The sequence below is a fragment of the Cydia amplana genome, chromosome 27 (genome assembly GCF_948474715.1).
Source record: "Cydia amplana chromosome 27, ilCydAmpl1.1, whole genome shotgun sequence".
Classification (NCBI taxonomy): domain Eukaryota; kingdom Metazoa; phylum Arthropoda; class Insecta; order Lepidoptera; family Tortricidae; genus Cydia; species Cydia amplana.
This window is the reverse complement of record NC_086095.1, coordinates 5,462,956-5,485,722: the sequence shown is the minus strand read 5'-3', so window position 1 is coordinate 5,485,722 and position 22,767 is coordinate 5,462,956. Positions and strand designations below refer to the sequence as shown.

At 38.8% G+C, this 22,767-nt stretch overlaps 1 protein-coding gene across 1 annotated transcript in view; it reads left to right on the top strand.

Annotated features, from left to right (window-relative positions):
• Nucleotides 1–13,667, top strand: part of LOC134660521 (putative fatty acyl-CoA reductase CG5065) — a 54,920-nt gene extending 41,253 nt beyond the window's left edge. The window contains exons 8-13 of the mRNA XM_063516295.1: nt 1,845–2,037; nt 2,618–2,724; nt 3,843–3,975; nt 10,996–11,145; nt 11,933–12,040; nt 13,403–13,667. Coding sequence (XP_063372365.1) covers nt 1,845–2,037; nt 2,618–2,724; nt 3,843–3,975; nt 10,996–11,145; nt 11,933–12,040; nt 13,403–13,550 — 839 coding nt within the window. The 3' untranslated portion in view covers nt 13,551–13,667. The remainder of the gene's footprint in view (nt 1–1,844; nt 2,038–2,617; nt 2,725–3,842; nt 3,976–10,995; nt 11,146–11,932; nt 12,041–13,402) is intronic.
• Nucleotides 13,668–22,767: the final 9,100 nt, after the last annotated feature.

Here is a 22,767-nt window from a genome sequence, read left to right as displayed (position 1 = left end):
AAGCTGCCTGTGGCCATCGTACGGCCGTCCATCGGTGAGCGCAACTATTATGTTCATTATGCAACGACTTAGTAAACTATAATGTTCATTATGCAACGATTTAGTGAACTATAATGGCGCTCGCGGAAGACATACTTATTAAGGAGTGCGGCAAGCTGCCTGTGGCCATCGTACGGCCGTCCATCGGTGAGCACAACTATTATGTTCCTTATGCAACGACTTAGTAAACTATAAATTTCGTTATGTAACGGTTTAGTGAACTATAATGGCGCTCGCGGAAGACATGCTTATTAAGGAGTGCGGCAAGCTGCCTGTGGCCATCGTACGGCCGTCCATCGGTGAGCACAACTATTATGTTCCTTATGCAACGACTTAGTAAACTATAAATTTCGTTATGTAACGGTTTAGTGAACTATAATGGCGCTCGCGGAAGACATGCTTATTAAGGAGTTCGGCAAGCTGCCTGTGGCCATCGTACGGCCGTCCATCGGTGAGCACAACTATTATGTTCCTTATGCAACGACTTAGTAAACTATAAATTTCGTTATGTAACGGTTTAGTGAACTATAATGGCGCTCGCGGAAGACATGCTTATTAAGGAGTGCGGCAAGCTGCCTGTGGCCATCGTACGGCCGTCCATCGGTGAGCGCAACTATTATGTTCATTATGCAACGACTTAGTAAACTATAATGTTCATTATGCAACGATTTAGTGAACTATAATGGCGCTCGCGGAAGACATGCTTATTAAGGAGTGCGGCAAGCTGCCTGTGGCCATCGTACGGCCGTCCATCGGTGAGCGCAACTATTATGTTCATTATGCAACGACTTAGTAAACTATAAAATTCGTTATGTAACGGTTTAGTGAACTATAATGGCGCTCGCGGAAGACATGCTTATTAAGGAGTGCGGCAAGCTGCCTGTGGCCATCGTACGGCCGTCCATCGGTGAGCGCAACTATTATGTTCATTATGCAACGATTTAGTAAACTATAATGTTCGTTATGCAACGATTTAGTGAACTATAATGGCGCTCGCGGAAGACATACTTATTAAGGAGTGCGGCAAGCTGCCTGTGGCAATCGTACGGCCGTCCGTCGGTGAGCGCAACTATTATGTTCATTATGCAACGACTTAGTAAACTATAATATTAATTATGCAACGATTTAGTAAACTAAAATTTTAATAATGCAATACATACTCCTTGTCCAGATCAAAAGACATCAACGCGCTTCTAACCCATTCGTTTCTGCGGGACTTAAATTCTTAATAGATAAATTTGATTTATTATTTTGGTTGTATTGAAAATCTTATCGTACAATATTGAGATAAATAACTTTACAAATCACGCATTTTACCTGCGTTAAATGTGAACTCTGTCTTTTATTAACCTCTAGGTACGTAGGTTTTTGTGACCCAAATACAAATTAAGTATATTATACAACACATACTCGCGTCTGAAACAAAAGACATCAACGCGCGTCTAAACTGCCAGAGTTGCACTTAGTTCGGGACTTAAACTTTATATAACTTGTTTGTTTAACTTACAAATAATTACATAATTACATGAAGTGACTATTAGTCAAGCCCGTCCCTTATCCCCCTAAGGCCCAAGGTCCTACCTATAGTACCTATTCAGTTCGATGTAATTTAAACCATGTTCAATTGGAACAGAGTCGCTTTTGCTTTGTTTCGTTCAATTTTCAAACAACGCAAAATCAACTCTATTTCCTACAATTCAGGTTCAAATTTCAGTGGCAAATTTTGGATGTTTCGTTTGTATGAGTATGAGGATATAGATTCTGGTGCAAAAGTGCCCATAATGCTCTTTGTTTAATAATTCCAGTGCTCTCCTCGCTCCGAGAACCGGTCCAGGGCTGGGTGGACAACTGGAACGGGCCGAACGGCATCATCGCTGCCGTCGGCAAGGGCATCTTTAGGAGCATGTTGGGCACCGGGGCTCGGGTCGCTGACCTTGTGCCCGTGGACACAGTCATCAATCTGATGATCGTGTGCGCGTGGAGGACAAGCCAGAGACGGTTGGTTTTTTTTACTTATACCAAAGAGAATAGATAGTATAGAGGGGTCCTGTCATAGTAAATTTTGTAGTCACAGCATAGAGAAATATAGTAAGACAAGAGTGCTCACTCCATACATCAGTTTTGGTACCAAAAAGACTATTAATTTCAGTGTCTACATCTAGCATCGAGTAGCGGAATTATCAGTACTGCTACTTGACCATAGATGTAGCACCGACCGGAAAGTCTTATGTTGTTGAGCATACCAAAACTGATGTATGGAGTGAGCACGCTTGTCTTACTATATTTCTCTATGCTTATACCAAAGATAATAGATAGTATAGAGAGGTCCTGTCATAGTAAACTTTCTAGTCACAGTAAATTTACTGCCATCTATCGACACACGACCAAAACTCAAAATGAAAACGTATAAAACTATTTTTATTTGTTTAACCCTCGCAAATTTTGTTTAACGAGTGCTTTGAAACACTCGCTACGCTTGTGGTTCAATTTTGGAAAATTTCGCTTGCTCGGGTATCAATATTAGCACGAGCGGTTAAACAACTTTGCCCCCTTGTAATACAATAACGATTGTCCACAGAAATGACGGTGTGCTTGTTTACAACTGCTGCACCGGCCAACAGAACCCAATAACGTGGCAGCGCTTCGTGCGGACCAGCTTCAAATACATGCGGAAACATCCCTTCAGTACGTATGCTTAAGATTCATTTTCAAACGATTCAGTTACTGTAGATACGACCTTTTTGAAATTACACGCTCGCGCTCGCAAACGAGCTTCTATGACGTTCGAAAAGCAATCTTCTAGTAGTAAATATACGGTCCATTTTCGATTGATATTAGTTACTGCTTGATGTCGACGCTCGATGGTGTTAGGTCGAGGATGAGCTTCTACATTTGAAAATAAGTCTTCAATGAAAAAAGATAGGGTGCATTTTAGATGGTAAGGTTTAGTAGAAGACCATCACGTGGCAGCGCTTCGTGCTGGCCAGCTTCAAATACATGCAGAAACATCCCTTCAGTACGTATGCTTAAGATTCATTTTCAAATGTATCAGTAACTGTAGATACGACCTTTTTGATATGACGCGCTCGAGCTCCCGGACGAGCTATGACATTCGAAAACCAACCTTGAAGTAGTAAATATACGGTCCATTTTCGATTGATATCCATTAGTTACGGTATTACTTGAGGTTGGTTGACGCTCGATGGTGTTAGGCCGAGGATGAGCTTCTACATTTGAAAATAAGTCTTCAGTGAGTAAAGATAGGGTGCATTTTACATGGTAAGGGTTAGAAGAATTGAGATCTATACGGGTGCCAAGTTCTGTGCTGTGTAGAAAATCCTGAAATTATAAGGGATTTGTCCTTGGCTAGTTTTTAACAACAAACCAAATTTTTGAAAAAGTAACATTGTAAATATATATTACCTATATGCCTATACGTAAAAACTAGCCAAGACAAATCCTTTATAATTTCAGGATTTTCTACACAGCACAGAACTTGGCACCCATATAGGTCTCAATTCTTTTGTCGGCGAGTCAACAACGACAAATATTCTTAATATTGAACTTGGCTCACGTTTCACATTCATGTTTTTGTTGGGATACCTATAAGCCTATAACTACATTATTTGCTGTTTATTAAAATTAATCTGTGGCGCCAACGTTTGTGGAGCGGGTATGGCACAGATTATGTAGTTTGAAACTTTTTAAGGCACCTTTCAACTGTAAAGAGTACCTATTTATTGTGCACCTAGCACGTAGCCAATATGTTTTGGTGATAATCTGTCTAATTTTTTTTTCTCCAGGCGAGGTCCTCTGGTACCCCGGCGGCGACATAACGAACAACCGTCTCAAACACTCCACGCTCTCACTAATCGAACACCGGGCCCCTGCCTTCGTGATGGACACGTTCGCGAGGGCCACTGGAAAGAAACCCATGTGAGTATGGCATTAGAGTTGGTTTTAGATTGGCTGCGTCTTGGCTCATATGACGTTTCTTAAGTTTGTGAGCGCTACTTCTAAATCGAACAACGAGGCCCTGCCATCGTGATGGACACGTTCGCGAGGACCACTGGAAAGAAAACCATGTGAGCATGGATTTAGGGTTGATTTTAGATTGGCTGCGTCTTGGCTCATACGACGTTTCTTAGTTTTTGAGCACTCCTATTCTAAATCGAACACCGTGCCCCTGCCTTCGTGATGGACACGTTCGCGAGGGCCATTGGAAAGAAACCCATGTGAGTATGGGATTAGAGTTGGTTTTAGATTGGCTGCGTCTTGGCTCATACGCCGTTTCTTAAGTTTGTGAGCGCTACTTCTAAATCGAACACCGAGTTTTGCCTTCATGATGGACACGTTAGCGAGGGCCACTGGAAAGAAAACCGTGTGAGTATGGTGTTAGAGTTGAATTTGGGGAAGCGGCCGTCTTCTTTCCTCTTCACTACCTACATAGTATAAAATAAAGTCGCTTCCCTCTGTCTGTCTGTATGCTTAGATCTTTACTACGCAACGGATTTTGATGCGGTTTTTTTTAATAGATAGAGTGATTCAAGAGGATGGTTTATGTATAATTTGTTAACCCGTGCGAACCGGGTCGCTAGTAATAAATATACGATACTTAGTGCCAGTTGCACCATCTGCACTCGACAGGCTGATCAACGTCAGCCGGCGCGCCACGGCAGTTTACTATTAAACTTTCCATACAATAAAATTTAGCAGTCTTTAACAATGATAATGAGAGTGGTCGTTGACCTGCCACCGAGATCGGTCGTTACCTACGCGCGCTAGTGAATTATATTTTCACGAGTGAAATTTCTACCCTCATTGTGTAAAAGTGCGTTATGATGGAATCGGACTTTTTTATCTTCAATAAGTGACAATATCGAACATTTATAATCGTTTCTGACTACAGGAACAAAATGAACTCCCAAGCGTTGGACAATATACCTAGTTATGCTACTGTGACACAAATCACCACGTTCCCCAAAAAAGACCAAGCAATCGTCATCGATGCTTTAGAAAATGTACAAATAAAAGATTATGCGCAAGCTTTAGGAAGAATAATCGATCCATCTCAAATACGTTTTTTGTCAAGAATTGCAAACAATAGAATTTGTATCTATCTTTCCTCAAAGTTAATCGCTGACGAGATCATTGATAATAAGAAGTATGTAACAATCTAAAAACAAAAACTACCGATCCGACCGCTTATCAGCAGAAACAAACGTATCATTATATCTAACGTGTGCCCCATTATACCGCACACTGAAATAGAAAAGAAACTGCTAGAAATGAATATCACGCCACAGTCACCCATCTCTTTCCTACGTGCTGGTATCAATGAAACAGGCTACAATCACATTCTAAGCTTCCGAAGACAAGTTTACGTAACACCTGAGGATTTCGATCGACTTCCAGAAAAAATACCTATTGATTTCGAAGAAACGAATTACTGGATTTATTTTTCATCAGATACAATGACTTGTTTTATATGCAAGAAAGACGGTCACGTTGCCTCTAAATGCCCAGATAACCCCAACGACACGAATGCTTCCAACCAAAACACACAGGATACTACTCATACACCGGAGACACAAATCTTCAAACGTCCACATCCACCCACTGAATCTTCGACAAATACTGATTTCATGGAGTCCGAAGCAACAAAAGAAGACAATATACTCGTACCTAGCAACGAAAACAGTGATGAGGATTTTGACAGCTTTTCCCAGTCCAGCTCAGACGAAGTATACAAATCCAAGAGTGGAAAGAAACCCAAGAGAACACCTCACAGTGATCTGGAATCAATTAATTGGGATGACTTGGACACCTTCATAACCAATTCCAGGAAAATGTACCCAATTTCTGTAAAGCAAGTTAAAACATATCTTACAGACACATATGGATTCAAGGACATCTCAGAAATAACTTACAGTTACACAGAAGAAATTGATGCCCTAATTGAAATGTTTACTGACTTGATACCTAACATCTCACGTCGTAGTGTTAAGAACAGACTCTCGCGTATCGTAAGTAAACTAAAGTGTTTATCTCGCAAGAGAAATTACGAAAACAAACAAGTAAGTGACTTTTAGGTACCAATTTTTTTTTTCTTTTTTCTTTTTTTATTTTTTTTTTATTTATTATTTAATGGACTTGAGTACACGTTTCAAGCTTAATATTATTCAATGGAACTGTCAAAGTCTATTACCAAAATTAAGTGAATTGGATTCATATCTAAATAACGAAAAAGTACATATATGCATTATTTCTGAAACTTGGCTGAAATGTGAAAACCAAATTAAACTAACAGGTTACTCTGTCTTTAGAAAGGATCGAGCAGATGGGTATGGAGGTCTAGCTATCCTGGTCCACCAATCTATAGACTGCATTCTCAAAACTCTTCCTAGAAATCATTATAATGTTGACGTTTTGTGCCTTGAAGTCCTTAATAGCAATAAACTTCAACATATCATAGGTGTCTATTCTCCCTCAAATGTCACAGTGGGCGTTGAGGATTACCAGGAGCTTTTCAGCCACTTCTCTGAGAAAACTCTAATAGTCGGAGACTTCAATGCTCATCACACGGCTTGGTCATACACAACTGACACACGGGGTAGGCTTTTATCAGACACTAGCTTAGACCATAACTACGTATTTCTTAACAATGGAGACTTTACCCGTTGCGCCAAGCTTAATGATAGTACAGTATGCACATCACCTGATATTTCTTTTTGTAGTACTGATCTCTCACTCAACTTTGATTGGAACGTCACTAACGAATCTTTTGGCAGTGACATAGAGAAATATAGTAAGACAAGAGTGCTCACTCCATACATCAGTTCAGACTATTAATTTCAGTGTCTACATCTAGCATCGAGTAGCGGAACTATCAGTACTGCTACTTGACAATAGATGTAGCACCGACCGGAAAGTCTTATCTCAACAGCATAAGACTTTCCGGTCGGTGCTACATCTATTGTCAAGTAGCAGTACTGATAGTTCCGCTACTCGATGCTAGATGCTAATAGTCTTTTTGGTACTAAAACTGATGTATGGAGTGAGCACTCTATGTATTTTTTTCTCTATGGCAGTGATCACCTTATTATCTCTATTAAAACGTTAGACAGTACTCAAATTAGTCCCGAATTGAAAAGAAACATCAAAAAGGCCAACTGGGTAGAGTATACACAACACATTAAGTTTGCATGTGAGGGACTAGATTTTGGAGATAATGTTCAAAATAATTACGATAAACTCATAGAGATAATTGAAAAAAGTGCTAACAAAAACATTCCTAACATTAAAATCGGTATTAACCCTAACAGATTCAAGCCTAAACCTTGGTGGAATCCTGATTTATCGAAGGCAGTAGCAGAGAGAAGATTATCTCTTAAACATTTTAGGAAATCACGCACGGTTGAAAATTACTTAATCTACAAAGAAAAGGTAATTGTTGCTCGAAAACTTATTAAACTTGCAAAAAGGAACTCCTGGCAACAGTTTTGTGACAGCATAGACTGCAATACGCCCAGCAGTGAAGTTTGGAGGAAACTCAGATGGCTTAAAGGCTACCGAAGTCCTAGAGACTACTTACCAGAAAGTACCGCAGTTTCCTTTGTAACAGAACTCACTCCTGATAGTGTTTCCTGCCAGCCCCTAGAATTTAATACGAATGGTTCCAAGCCACTTCTTTTTACATTTTCAGAACTAAATTTGATTCTTAAAAGAGTAGATACTTCGGCTGGTTTAGATTCTATTACTTATTCTATGATTAGCCATTTACCGGATAATGCGAAAAAATACCTTCTGCACATATTTAACACAATTTATAAAAAAGGTGAGATACCAGAGCAGTGGCGTAGGATCAAACTTATAGCCATACCAAAGAGAAATACGGATACTCCTAAGTATCGTCCTATCTCACTTATTAACTGCCTTTGTAAGATCTTTAATTTAATGATAACTCGTCGCCTTGAGTATCATTTCGAAAGCAACAAATTATTTAATGATAGTACTTTGGGTTTCCGTCGTGGACTTTCATGTCGAGACAATCTTAGTAGGTTTATTTTAGATATAGAAACTGCTTTTATAAACAAAGACTATGTTTTATGCTCTTACGGAGACATAAGTAACGCTTATAACAATGTGGCAATTGAACCTCTGATAACCTCTTTAGTTGAATTTGATGTGGATCCGCTCCTGTGTAGATATATTAGAGAATTTTTGAAGGAGAGATTTTTGATATATAAGCTACGGAATGGTAGAGAAATAACACGAATAAGCAGACAGGGTTTAGCTCAAGGTGACCCTATGTCACCTATTTTATTTAATATAGTCACAATTAAGTTATGCAACACACTCGTTAAGACAGTTAAGGTCTCACAATATGCCGACGATTTCGCCCTTTACTGTATTAATCAAAGCATTGATTTTTGTGCTAGTACCATTCAATCAAGTCTTAACATCTTTACATCAATGTTAGAGAAAATTGGATTAGAAATATCTCTCTCAAAGACAAAACTCTGCATTTTTACTAGAAAATACAAAGTACCTGTTATTAGTATACGCATAAATAACACTGAAATTGAGGTTATTAATTGTACAAGGTTTTTGGGTGTTTGGGTGGACAGTCGCCTGAATTGGACTCGACATGTTTTAGAAACGACCCAAAAGTGTATTGCATACGTTAACATACTTAGTTCCTTAAGTAACTCAAAGTGGGGTGTCCACCCAACTCACTTAAGAAGACTTTATTTAGCACTGGTGCGTTCTAGACTTGATTACGGATGTATAATTTACGGTAACGCCAGCTCTAAGCTCCTTCAGAGGTTGGACGTAATCCAAAACCAATGTCTTCGCTTGTGTGGAAGGTTTATTCGGGACACCCCAATTTTTGCAATGGAAAGCGAACTTTGTATTCCACCCTTAAATTTTAGAAGAAGCTATTTAAGCGACAAATACTTCCTGAAACTTTCTTCTAGAACATCCGACTATTTAAGAAAACAGTTAGAAATATTAGACAACACATTAGATTCGGGCGCAAGATATTGGCGGAAAAACCAACTTCCATTATTGATTGACAGTTTGAGAAAGTATTCCACCCTACCTATGTATAAATTTGAAGTTTTGCCCCAATTTTTGCTTTCCTATGATACTAAAACACTCCCTTGGGATAAAATCATAATGGATAGAGTGAGCACTATTGATGAACCTAAAGCTCAGCTACCCATCAATGACCTTAAGCAACGTACCGAAGATATGATAGACGTACTGTTCTTATACCACTTTCCAATTTACACTGACGGGTCTAAAACTAAACACGGTTCTAGTTGCGCATTTTACGATAAAGCTGCGGATTTTGGGGCCAAATTTCTTATTGAAAATCCATGTATACCCATAATGGGAGTCGAACTGACAGCAATTAATGAAGCAATACATTACATAGAGTCGACAACATATCGTAAAATTGTAATCTTTACAGACTCGAAGAGCAGTCTACAACATTTGTTGGGAAGTGCTAAGGGCGGTAGTGTCGGCAGATACGAAGCTTACCTCATTATTAAATGTATCCATAGATTGATACGTAACGGGGTTGAAGTTCGTTTACAGTGGATTCCTTCACACATGGGCGTCAGGGGTAACGAGGTAGCAGACTCTCTTGCATCCGAGGCTCTACAGAACGGCATACCTCTCGATACGATACCGCACTACACTGATCATCTTCCAAAAGTGAAAAGCGACAATTACATTAAATTCAAAGCCTATTTCAATGAGTGCTCAAAAAACAAGGGTATATGGTACAGGACCATTGTAGACGAACCACCCCGCATACCTTGGTTTGTCTCTCGAAACCTCAACAGAAAAGAATTAGTTATCTGCTTTCGAACCCGAACTTACCACATCCCACTCAACAAATTTAACTTCATAATGAAAAAAAGGGACGATCCAAACTGTACACGATGCGATAGAGAGGAGGACCTCCTCCATTTAGTTCTCGAGTGTAAAATCAACGAACAATCTAGACTAGATCTCTTAAAAGAAACTCGGTGCTCTGCGGGGGATCTTCTCTTCTTCGTCCATCAAATCCTAAGCTCAGGGTTCACTATCGAATATAGTGGTAGATTTTTAAGTTTCATGGTACAGTCATTGGACCTTAGATCTGAATATTATAAAAATACTCCTCAAGTACCCCCAATTGTTTAAGTAACACATATAGTTTAAGTATCTAGGTAATTTTTGTTAGATTTGAATATTATAAAAATACTCCTTAAGTAGTAACCCCAATGTTTTAAGTAACACCTAAAGTTTAAGTTACAATGTTATTATTTTTAAGCCGACTTAAGATGTATGGCTTATAAAATAAACAAGATTAAAAAAAAAAAAAAAAAAACAATGATAATCAGTTTGGTGCAACCGACCCTAATACTTTCGTCAAACAACTAAGTGCTGTAAGGCCTGAGTGGACGCTCTTGTTGTGCGTGCACCGGGGCGGGGCGTGCGGCGTGCATGTTAAACAAATGCGCACGTATAGGAGCGGCCTTAGTGCACGCTGCTCACATCACGCGCGAGCCCACAGCCACGCTGCACGCGTCGCCGAGCGAGCCTCCACTCAGGCCTGACACTAAGAGGCGGAAATCTGAGTTAGCGCAATCCCAGGAGTTGTTGATAATAATTATTATTATTTCGTTTTAGACAGGCAGCTGATGCTGGTGCGTCTAAATCATAGTTCACTTAGCACGATTTCACTGTTTTGATAGTTTGTCGAGTCTATTTTTAAATTGATTCACACTTGTAGAGTTCACAACTCCAGAGGGTAATTTGTTCCAAGCATTTACTATACGATTTGCAATAAAGTTTTTCCCGATATTTGTTTTATGCTTTGTTGTTACTAGTACCTAGTGTCCTCTTGTGCGCGTGTTTGGGATTTGGCGCGTGATTATGATGTCTTCTTTACAGGATGATGCGGGTGCAGAACAAACTTGAAAAAGCTGCAGCATGCCTGGAATATTTTACCACCCGCCAATGGGCGTTCGCGGATGACAACGTTCAAGCCCTATGCACGGCCCTATCGCCGGAGGACAGACGCATTTTCGACTTTAATGTCAGGTTGGTAAAGTCGAAAGTCACACGACAGCGTGGCAGCTTGTCTTGAATATTTCACCAAATCACTACATAGTATAAAACAAAGTCGCTTCCTGCTGTCTGTCCCTATGTATGCTTAGATCTCTAAAACTACGCAACGGATTTTGATGCGGTTTTTTTAATAGATAGAGTGATTCAAGAGGAAGGTTTATGTATAATTTGTTAACCCGTGCGAAGCAGGGGCGGATTGCTAGTAAAATATATATAGAATGGGCGTGCGCGGATGACCAGGGGACAGACAGATGTAGTGCATAATTATTTTCCATCGTATTTTCACGGAAACGTACGAACGTGTCTTGCATTTCAGTCAGCCTCGGTACATAAAGTACTGAGGTTGACCGAAGTAGCATGACAAATACGAAGCTTTCCGAGAAAATACGATGGAAAATAATTATGCACTAGATCTGTAGTAGCAGTAAGATAGGCACAGAGCTGAAATGTAAAAATAGTAAATTATAAATAACTATTGTCACGGTTCTGTTTGTTCTGAAAACGTAAATGTGGCTAATTCCGTCATAGGGACTTTTCCGTCTACTAGCGTTTTTCTCGAATAACAAACAAAATTGATAATTTCATCGACACAGCAGCGATTGTTTTTAGTTTCAGCAACCAATCAAAAGCAGATGGTATTTTTTCCTACGATTGAAAAGCACAGAAATATACGCTCGTGGACGGAATAGCCCCTATGACGGAATTAGCCACATTGACCTTAATTTTTTTGTCAAGTTTAATAAAATTGTTTTGTTTCTAGAAACATCGACTGGGACGCGTATATAGAGAGCTACGTGCTCGGCATCAGGAGGTTCTTGTTCAAGGAGAGCCCGGACACGCTGCCGAGGTCCAGGACTCGTCTCCGGAGGTGAGGTTTAGTCTAACTACTTCCGGGTCCTTTAGTTTTTCTAGAAACATCGATGGGACGCATACACAGAGAGCTGTTTCTCTTTAAGAAGAATCTGAACACGCTGGCGCGTATGAATACGAGGTATGAATAATATAGGTGTATAGATGGCAGCACCATCTCTCTCGCTATTAGCTATGTGCTAAGTTTGTCGTGAAAAAAATACAAGAGAGGCGAACGTGGTGACAATATGAAATTTCATGGGACAACATCTACATACTAGGCAGCTGCCGCCAACTGTCAAATAAGGAATATGTCCCACACCCATTAGGGCGGCGCCACAGTCATGCACGGAGCAAATGCCGTAATCTCTGGAGTTTTAAGTTTACTTTAATAATATTTATACTGTGTCGACGTAGGTCGTTAACGCAGGGAGATATAGTTTGTAGCTTTCTAATAGACCCCGAAGGCTAATCCTATTGTCTATTGTTCAGTAAAACCGCACGTGCTACTTACCTGCAAAAAGGGTCCTAATTATTCTATTTGGCACCTGAGCGCGGGCTAGTCCAACGCTCAAAAAACCAGTGTAGGTGCGCTCTCCGATAACGCGCCTTTGTTACGCATCTCGATGACACATTTTAGACTGGTTCTGTAGCGTTCGGCTCGCCGGCACTCAGTAACCGAAGTACCGATTTTTTATGCAGGTGGTTGTGGCACGTGGCACGAGCGGTTTTTCTTAACAATAGACAATAGGATTAGCCTTCGGGGTCTATTAGAAAGCTACAAACTATACACTAGGCGACAAATGGGACATCTGGACCGTGACGCTGCCGGACTTCGCTCGACATGTCTGGCGACATCGCGCGCCTTATAACAGACATGTCGAGCGAGATCCAGCCACGTCGGCCCACTTTACCCGACGTCGCTGGCGACACGTGCTGTGGGACATTTCTCGCCTATTGTATCCCTGGCTTTAGAATCCAGTGCACTAATTTAGTGTGGTAATTTTGATAAGTTTCGATAAAGATATTCTCTAAAAACAAATCATGATTTATTGATTTGTTGAATGTTTTACATGAGGTCAATTTTCTTTATGGGGACATTAGGGACCGTGCACGTTAGAGTAAGGCCACCTTGTGGCTTAAATTGAAAACTTAAATTTGACAATGACACCATATGCCAATACGAGTAGGCAAGTGCACGCAAGCTTCCTTGCATGTTGGCAGATATGCCATCTCGTGGTGGAAATGGGAAACTTCAACTTGACATCATAAGGTGATTCAGGGGGTCCCTGTGCTGCCTTAGTTAACCCTAGCTCTCTATATTTATTATGTTTACCTGGCTTCAATGAACAGTGTACTCCAAATATGTGTTTATTTACAGGTTACACATAGTCCACATCCTCACCCAAGTGGCGGCAGTCTTCTTCCTCTGGAGATTTCTTTTCTCTCGCTCCAACGCGTTGCGTAACTTCTGGCGGCGCATACTAGACTTCATAACGCGCGCGGCGCGAATGCTCGCCATAGCCTGATGCACATAGCCTTAACCTCAGGCTTAGTAGTTGAGCAACGCTGTTTGATTCACAAAACGCAAGCGGTAGGTGTAAAATTGTAAACGCTTGAGCGGCGATCAGCGGAGCGTTAAACGAATATAACAACGTAGTTTAGCGGAAATCCGTCCTCTAAAATTTGGCATTTTATAATGACTTTCCTTTAACAGAAAGTTCATTCTAATGACAGATTTTTGTGAATTGGATCCTTTTTAACTAAATTACGTTTACATATACGAGCGGCCTCAGTGCACACTCAAATTCCCACGCATAGGCCCAGTACACTTATAAGTTTTACTTACGTAAGTAGGGACACAGCTATACTACCTACATAATGAGATATGAGTATCGTTATCTCATTCTAACAAATAGCTGTGTCCCTACTTACGTAATTTAAACTCACAAGTGTATCTCAGGCCTTACACATGTGCACTTACGGATAGTTTCGAAAAGTTGTTGAAAATTTCAGGTTTTCATAGAAACCAATGGATAATTTCGATTCCTATACATTAATATGAGAAGCTACCGAAATTTTACAATGTTTCAGCTTCGCAATTGTGGAAAGTTTCCGAAGTAGATCAGTAGACAAATTTCTTACGCTTGACGCTATCCGCTGTTCGCTCGCCACTGTGCGTATAGTCACCCGGGATGTTACGTCATTTAGGGTCAGCTAAATTGGTTGTTCCATACTTACGCTATGGAATGTCCAATTAATATGTCCAACCCTAAATGGCGTAACAATCAGAGCGTGACTGTACAAAGCAAGCGCTAATCTGACCACCCATTTACTTTAAAGAAGGCAAAGTGGAAGTCATACCTACCTTTAGGTTCGTAACTAAGCGTAATTATATGGGGCATTATCTATGAAAAGGGACCTTAAACTGTTTAGACGACAACGGTTTCACTCACTTGAAATTTTAGTCGCTATTGGTGACATGTTTCGGGCCCTTCGGGGGTCCTTCCTCAGGCTCGAGTGCTCGCGGCGACTGCAACTCGTGCACTGATCGCGCCGCCCGCCTCGTCGCTCGTTGCGCGCGACAGTTTAAAATATGTCTCACGAAAGTTTAATATCGAAAAGGGACCTTATTGTCGATGGCGCTTACGCCGCACAGCGTCGCGCGGCATTGTATTTATAACCGAGCATCGTTAATGGTGGCGTAAGCGCCATCGACAATAAGGTCACTTTTCATAGATAACGTCAAATATAAGCGCTCGTTTTGTGGATCCCTGCCGTTTTTGCTGGTTGGATTGTGAACGGTGTTAGTTAGCTTGCGTGCTCTGTTGTTGATTTTTCACGTAATGTAGTGGATGAAAGTGACACAGAGCGTTTGAAGTAAGAGACCCTACACTAGCGTCTTCCGAGCGTCGGTGTCTAGTCAACTCTATGTGTAAGGCCTGAGTGGACGCTCGAGTTGGGCGTGCGGCGTGCATGTTAAACAAATGCGCACGTATAGGAGCGGCCTTAGTGCACGCTGCTCCCATCACGCGTGAGCCCACAGCCACGCTGCACGCCCCGCCGAACGCACCGATTCGAGCGTCCACTCAGGCCTTACACTATGGCTGCTGCTCGACGCAACGTTGGCGCAACTGCGCAGCGACGCCATTTTCCTTAGCGCTGACTAGACGCCGACGCTCAAAAGACGCTAGTAGTGTTTCTCTAAAATTTGTTGATAGGATGTTTCTTCTATGTGAACCGATGGTAGACTCGAGACTCCTGACCCCGTAGACAACATGCCAATCGCTAACGCTACGTAGCGAACGAAACGCAACTGTCACTGTCGCACTAATATGCAAGAGTGATAGAGACACAAAGCGATTCGATGGCGAAGCGCAAGCGATCGTCACCTTGGTCACCGCCTTTTCTCTTTTGAGTAAGAATGTTAATGCTATTATATAAAGCTAATTAAGCTCTGCAGTTAAATCTTCAAATTATCCGCCTGGTTAGTTTTGTGCAAAACTATTCTACTCATTTTTATTTAGCACTTACAAAGTTACTTAAAGCCAGGGGTACACTGGGCGACAAATGTTCCGCGACACGTGTCGCCAGCGACGTCGGGTGTAGTGGCGTGACGTGCCGGACTTCGCTCGACAGCGCGCGCTACATGTCGCCAGTGTGTGTCATAAGCCGCGCGATGTCGCCAGTGTGTCAGGTTTAACCTTTTAACCGCCATATAATACGTCACCGAGCATGCTCGTGTCGCCGGGGGGTACGAAGTTTTGTCTTATTTATCAGACAGCGGTGAAATGAGCCCGATTTTGTAAGTCTTATATATCAGTCTACAGTGGTTAAAGGGTTAAAAGACAATGGTTCAATAAGTTAAGATTTGTGTCACTTTCGTTCGTGCATAGCGCTCTTTCTTATAACGAGAAGGGGATTCGATATAGAATTTATAAGAACACAGCGGCGTAATATTTTAGATTTTTTTTCTCAATTTGTAAGCTTCATTCTATGGTCTGATACTGCTTCCACTGACACTATGGCATACATGACATCCATACAGGTGTGTGACTAGGGAAAGTTTTCAAAAAAGTTGGAAAAAGTTTCGAAATTTTCACAGGAAATGATGGAAACTTTCTAGATGTTGGAAACTTTTTGACGGCACATCAGTAGTTGTCCACTGGGTGACGATAAGTAAAACACCTAAGAACAAAGTTTCGTATTTAAATAGAAATACAACACACTATCTGTTAACCGTATAGCCTATATATATATACGGGTTGATTTTATGGCGTCAGTCAAAGGACTTTTTCACTAATAAATATACCATGTACTTTTTTAATATAAAAAGTTATGATCTCAGAATTACGAGTACATTTGATTCAAAAAAAGGAAAAAGGGTACCGAAATTCTTGTCCGTCTTGTGACACAGTTTCATCTACATTTTGTATCGACCGTCACAAAACAGACTTATAACTATTGTATGGATAATAGGGGCACTTTTTCCTTTTTTTTAAACAAGTCTATATGATTCAGAGTAACGATAATCCAAAATTTGATAGTGTTTATGCGAAAAAGTAATCGCTACATATTGTTTCTAAATGCCCTTATATTAATATGGTCCATTCAGTTACGACAATTCTAATAAAAATATGCCATAGTGTCCTTTCTTAACACTTCCGCTAGGCTCTTAAGGTAATGTTATTGTTACATTAAATAATGGTTATTTCAAATATTTTGTACCAATGTATCAGCTCAATGAAAAAAGTAAAAGTTCAAAACATCTGTTTATGGGTAGAAATAAATATTATGTACCATAGTATAATTGCTATGTCACGGTCCTATATTTAAATAATGTTAGGATTATTTTCCAGGTCATTGCAAGTTACGCATAATTTGAGAAGAAACAATTTAAAAATTAATCCGTATGCGCCACTTGCACCATCCCGGGGTTAACCGGTTAAACCGTAAACCCAGTGTAAAATTGAATTGGTAACCATGGTAACTCCAGCTTTATCCTCTTAAGCCCAGGTTAGTGGGATCGTGCAAGTGGCGCTGTTGCTTAAAGCCAGGGATAATGTCGTGGGACATCTGTCGCCGCGACGTCGGGTCTTGTCGCTACGTTGCAGGACTTCACTTGACATGTTTGGCAACATCGCCTGAAATGTGTCGCCAATGTGTGTCATAAGTAGTGCGATGTCGCCAATATGTCAAGCAATGTTTCACGAACACGTAGGACTTCACCCGACATGTCGCCGACACGTGTCACGCGACATTTATCTCCCAGTGTATCCCTGAATTAAAACTAAGTAGACATTTTTCATCAATCAAACATATTTTTTTAATTTGTTTGTTTTCAAATTTTGTGATTACTGCAATTCTTTTGAATGACCATTTTGACATCCAGTCGTAGAACGCGATTGGAGCGTTGAAATTGTCGTTTGTCTCGCTCGCACGCAAGCAACGCTTATGGGTATGAGCGTGTTGGCAAGATGCAATGTACTGTCGCTATCAATTTTAAAGATGTCGCTACTGAGTTATCTTTTCTAAACATAGTATTTAAACACAAATCAAAAGACAATATTTTATAATTATAGATTTAACTTTTCATGTGGTGGTCAAAAGTCGTGGGTTCTAACCTCGGTTGTGCTGTTTAGAGCAGGATAAATCGTTGTCAACAAAAACGCAAAAAGCTAACTATTAATTAGGCCAGCCCGTATTTTCTTATTATACACAGAAGAGAGGTTAAACACAAATAAAAAGACGAAATAATATTCATTTTCGATATTTTCAATAGGTTTAACATTTGTAAAATGTCCACTGAGTTACGTTACATAATGTTCGTTTTCGCTAGCGACATCTGTATTTTTGAGTAGGTAATGTAAGATCCCATAGGTGCAAACAAGGCACCTCACTTGTCACTTGTATATGCCTGGGCACAAAATGTTAACTTATCGACAGATCGCAGAATGTCATTATAAAATTTAAGCGAAATAGTTAGCGCGTTACATAATGTATTTACTGGACATAATTGATATAAATACAGTAAATACCTCGGTAAATTAAATAGTTAATTTTACGCCACCTACCGGGTGATAGTGAAACTAGCTTGGTCAGTAAGTAATAGTTTGAGAGATAACGATTAAGGTATGAAAGATTGTGTATGACATGGGTATGTTGAATATATTGATTAATATTAGCATATAATTTCACGTAAATTCAGCAAATAATTAATGATTAATATATGTTTTATTATTATAACTCATGGATTATTATGATCTTTTTTTGTCATTCCAGATAAATTAATATTCTACAAAATTTACTTTAAAACGATTAATTAGACTTGCTAAATATTACGCAGTATTTTGACATAACAATTATTTTTTGGGATGAAAATGTAATATCTAAATAAATATCAACGTACATTATATGCTAATATTATATAATATAAATATTATTATTTGAGCGTTGCCAACGGATAATGTTTGACTATGAAATGATTTCATATATAACTTTATGTAACAATAATCAAATATCGCGTAATTATGACGATTTAGTTTGTTATTTGGAACTAGAGAAAGACATTATTTTTATCTCGTAAACTTCATAAATATATGCGCAGTTACCGGTCCATCAATTGATAAAAACGAAACTCATAGCCTTAAGCCTAGGATACACTAGGCGACAAATGTCCCCAGACACAGTGTCGTGAGACAATTGTCCCCTAGTGTATCCCTCGCTTCATAATGTTATACTTATTTATGTCTTCCTCTCGGAAAAAAAATAGAAACGAAAAAAAAAGAAGTTTAAATTTTTATCCGAAGGACCTGGGGCCCGTTTCTCAAAAGCTTGTAACTTGTAATAGGTACAAGCGGATGTCACTTTTAGACAGCTTTTGTTAGAAAGGGACTTGCACTTGTATTACAAGTTACAGGCTTTTGAGAAACGGGCTCCTGGCTAGTTTTAATCCATTATATTGAAGACATAAGAAGAAATAATACAAATTCGTACTAAAATAATATATTCAGACATTGCTAGAATATAACTAGGTATTTTTTTTTAATTATTATTTCTAAAGCGATGCTCTGTCAACCTTTTTTTTAATAGCCCAAAATGTACTAGTCAAAGGACGACGAAAATAAAAATGATAATTAATTAATTAAAACTAAAATGTTAACGTATGTTAAAAACCAAGCATAATTTGTTTTAAGTACATGGATAAAACTCCGAGTTATTAATGTTACTTAAATATTAAAAAAATAACATTAGCGTATGTCAGACAACACACCTAAACCAAAATAATAACAAAATTTATTGGTTAACAAATAATTAAGTACCTACTCGTAAAAGCATTCAATTTGTAATAACAAAGTGTACAATTAATTCTGTTCAATTTTGAAAAAAAAATATCCGTTTTACCGTTTTATATACTCATTCAAACTCCAAAGTTAAATTATAAAAAATATGCTTGATTTTTTTCTATTTAAATAATCTCGCTAATGTTATTTATTATTAAAATAAATAATAGGTCTGTTTAACCACATTTACGATGATTTTTATCGTAAAATTAAAAAATCCAAATGTCCGCTTCCCAAACGTCCCGCTAGGCCTACTACCTCTAGGTTTAGGTTATCTATACTTCACACAAAGTTGACAGATAGGTAAAGTAGTCGCTAACACAACGATTGGCAATGATTAAATTTTATTCGTGAAAAAAAGTTGAGAGATCTCTAAAAAATACTCACGTCTCTAAGTTCACTCAAGACTCGGGTCTCCTAGAATTAAAAAAAAAATGAGTGTCGATTTAATTTTAAGAGTTTGAAATCGAGGTCTCAATAGATCCGGGTCTTAATAAACGTGAGGAAATTATCTTAACGATCCTACGTCCTATCTGTCAACTTTCTTTGGGCTTATTCCCTTGCGTTACGTTATTGATTTAGGCGGAAATACTATAAAATAATTATTAATTTATATATTTAAAACATATTCCACGTCTCGAAAACCTTATTTGAAGCTACGTTTATCTTTACTATAGTCTCGTTAAGTTACATGTGTGTTCGAAAGCTACGCACACACACACCGTAAAAATGATCGTGGTCTTGCAAGTCAAAGTCTAATAGAGTGTTTCTTTAACTTTTTGCCATTTTGTGTATTGTGACCTTTTTTGCCACTTTTGTGTTATTTCTAGTCAGGATTGTCGTATCGCGAGCCGTTTTCATCCTTAAAGGAGAATAAAAGTGTCCTTAAATTTCCATACAATTTTCAAACTTTTCTTTTTGTTACCACCACACAAAGTACATGGGGAAATGGTAACACTATAGGAAAAAACTCTGGGACATTTTTTTATCCCATTAGGATCGTAAGAGCTCGTGATTCTGAGTAGAAATAACACAAAAGTGGCAAAAAATGTCACAATATATAATACATAATGGCAAAAAATAAAAGAAACGCTCAATAAGTCTTCGGGTAATGCCTAAAGTTATCAAAATTACGAGAACCTGTAATAATGAGGGGTATCCTTATTGAAAGAAAAAGGACTGACAGTTGAGAGAAATGTTAATCAGTAATGAAAACAAATATATTTTTCAATGGCAAAAACGACGGACTTTATATTGAAACAAAAACTTAATTATTTACTCGTTTTTTGTCACGTGAGAATTATTTTTTTGTTTTCTTAGAGGTTTAGTCATTTTGATGCCTTTAGACATGCCCTATTGTATGTTTTAGTTTTTAAGCCATTCCAGAGCAGCTAACCGTGCAGATTTCGACTATTCACTAGTTTTCCAACAGCGTAGAATCTAGGCCCTAGATTATTAGTATTTTTATCTATTTATGACAACAACGTTGACAGATAGGCAGAGTTATTTTGCACACACATATTTCACACGTATATAATTTTTTTTATATAGGACGCAAACAAAATCGCCTGGTGGCAAGCAATTACCGTTGACTATGGACACCTGCAATACTAGAGAGGTTGCAAGTGCCTTTAAGATGAGAGTTCGCACTTTTCTTGAATGTTTGAAGGCCGTAGCTCTGCCTATATTTTAAGCCTGTGTATTACGAGTACCAAAGTCATTTGCGTAATTTAAAAAAAATCTTGAACAGCGTGTCGATGAAAATCTTGTAAATTCCATTAAGTGTCAGCAAGCTGCAAAATCGCATGGTCACATTATGAATGGAAATTATTAATAGAGTGGCCATGCACTTTTGCAGCTGGGTGTACAAGTTAGTAAAGTTGCCAGAAATTGAAGTTGTTAATGGCAAATTGTGCTCTCTTTTAGTACAAATTGAATGATATTTTTTTAATACTACTTTTTTATATGGTGGCTTATGACAGACTAAGGCAACGACGAACGATTGGTTATGACGTTTGCAAATCGTGTTACTGATTTGTCCCTTTATTCCAATTTAGGGTCATTCTCTGAGAATATGTCCGTGGCACGTTTAATTACCACGACTCTTTTCATATATTCCGTATAATTATATGGGCCGCGGAAACTAGACCGCAGACATATTTTTTGAGAATGGCCGTTTATATAATGAATCCTTGCTTATCTGTAGGCTACTAAAATTACTCTTTCTTATGTCATGACGCTTCCTTAAATTTATGTAAGGTGTTTTTATATTTTAGTGTTGAAATTTCAAATTGTAATAATTTTTACGCGTCCTTGGGTGGACCAACTTGTTTTTGTTATTCTGTCCTGGCGAAAATAGTAGCATAGTTTTTAGAAGAAATGTTACGTTCTACTAATATGCAAAATGACCCATTATGGAAGGCGCTGATAAAGGCCATAAAAATGTGTTATTTACAATGCTATAAAACCAGGGTTTTAAGAGTGACCCAGGCGACCGTAACCATGGCAACGGGTGACGAGAAAAAAGTTGATTCACCCAATTGATTTTCCTAAAGCTCCGCTTTGGTCCTAGGTATATTCCGCCGCTATTCTTCTCCAATCATGTCATGTTTGGATGTAAGTTGTACTTGTAAAGTAATCGCCTAAGTTTATACGAAATGTTATTTAAGTGATAGCATTTTTCTTAATATTTAAGTCAAATCATAATGCTTTCGCCAACATATTTGACCACGTAATGAATGAATACAGGTTGGATGCTTGTTGTAAAGCCAGGGATACACTAGGCGAGAAATGTCCCGTTAAGCGTGTCGCCAGCGCCGTCGGGTGATGTGACGCGACACATGTCGCCAGTATGTGTCATAAATCGTGCGATGTCGCCAGTATGTCAAGCGAAGTTTAGTGAAATCGTACGACTTCGCCTGACATCTTTACCGACGTAAGTCGAGCGATGTCACGGAACATTTGTCCCCTAATGGTTTCCCCTGTAAGTCCCCTGAGTTACATTTTGCTATAATTATGCGAGTGTAAATTATGTGAAATTCCGTAAGAGTATCTGTCTGGGGCTTTCTGAACTCTTCCAGTGTTACATATTTTTTAAGTTCCCTTAGTGTAAATTGACTTTAATATTCCTGATATGGTTTATGGATTTGTGAATTATGAATAGTGATTTGTTTTTTTGCTTGTAAGTAATATTTATATGTACATTTTGAACATTCGCCCTTTCAATAATATTTATTGTTTTAGTTTGTAAAAAAAATTGGTTAGTAAATGCTTTTATAATTAAGGTATTATTTGGAAAAAACAACGGGAAAATGTTTGTGCGATATATTATTATTGTGTATATAGAATTTAGTTATCCAAAGTTAAATCCAAATACATTAATGCGAAAGTATGTTTTTATTTA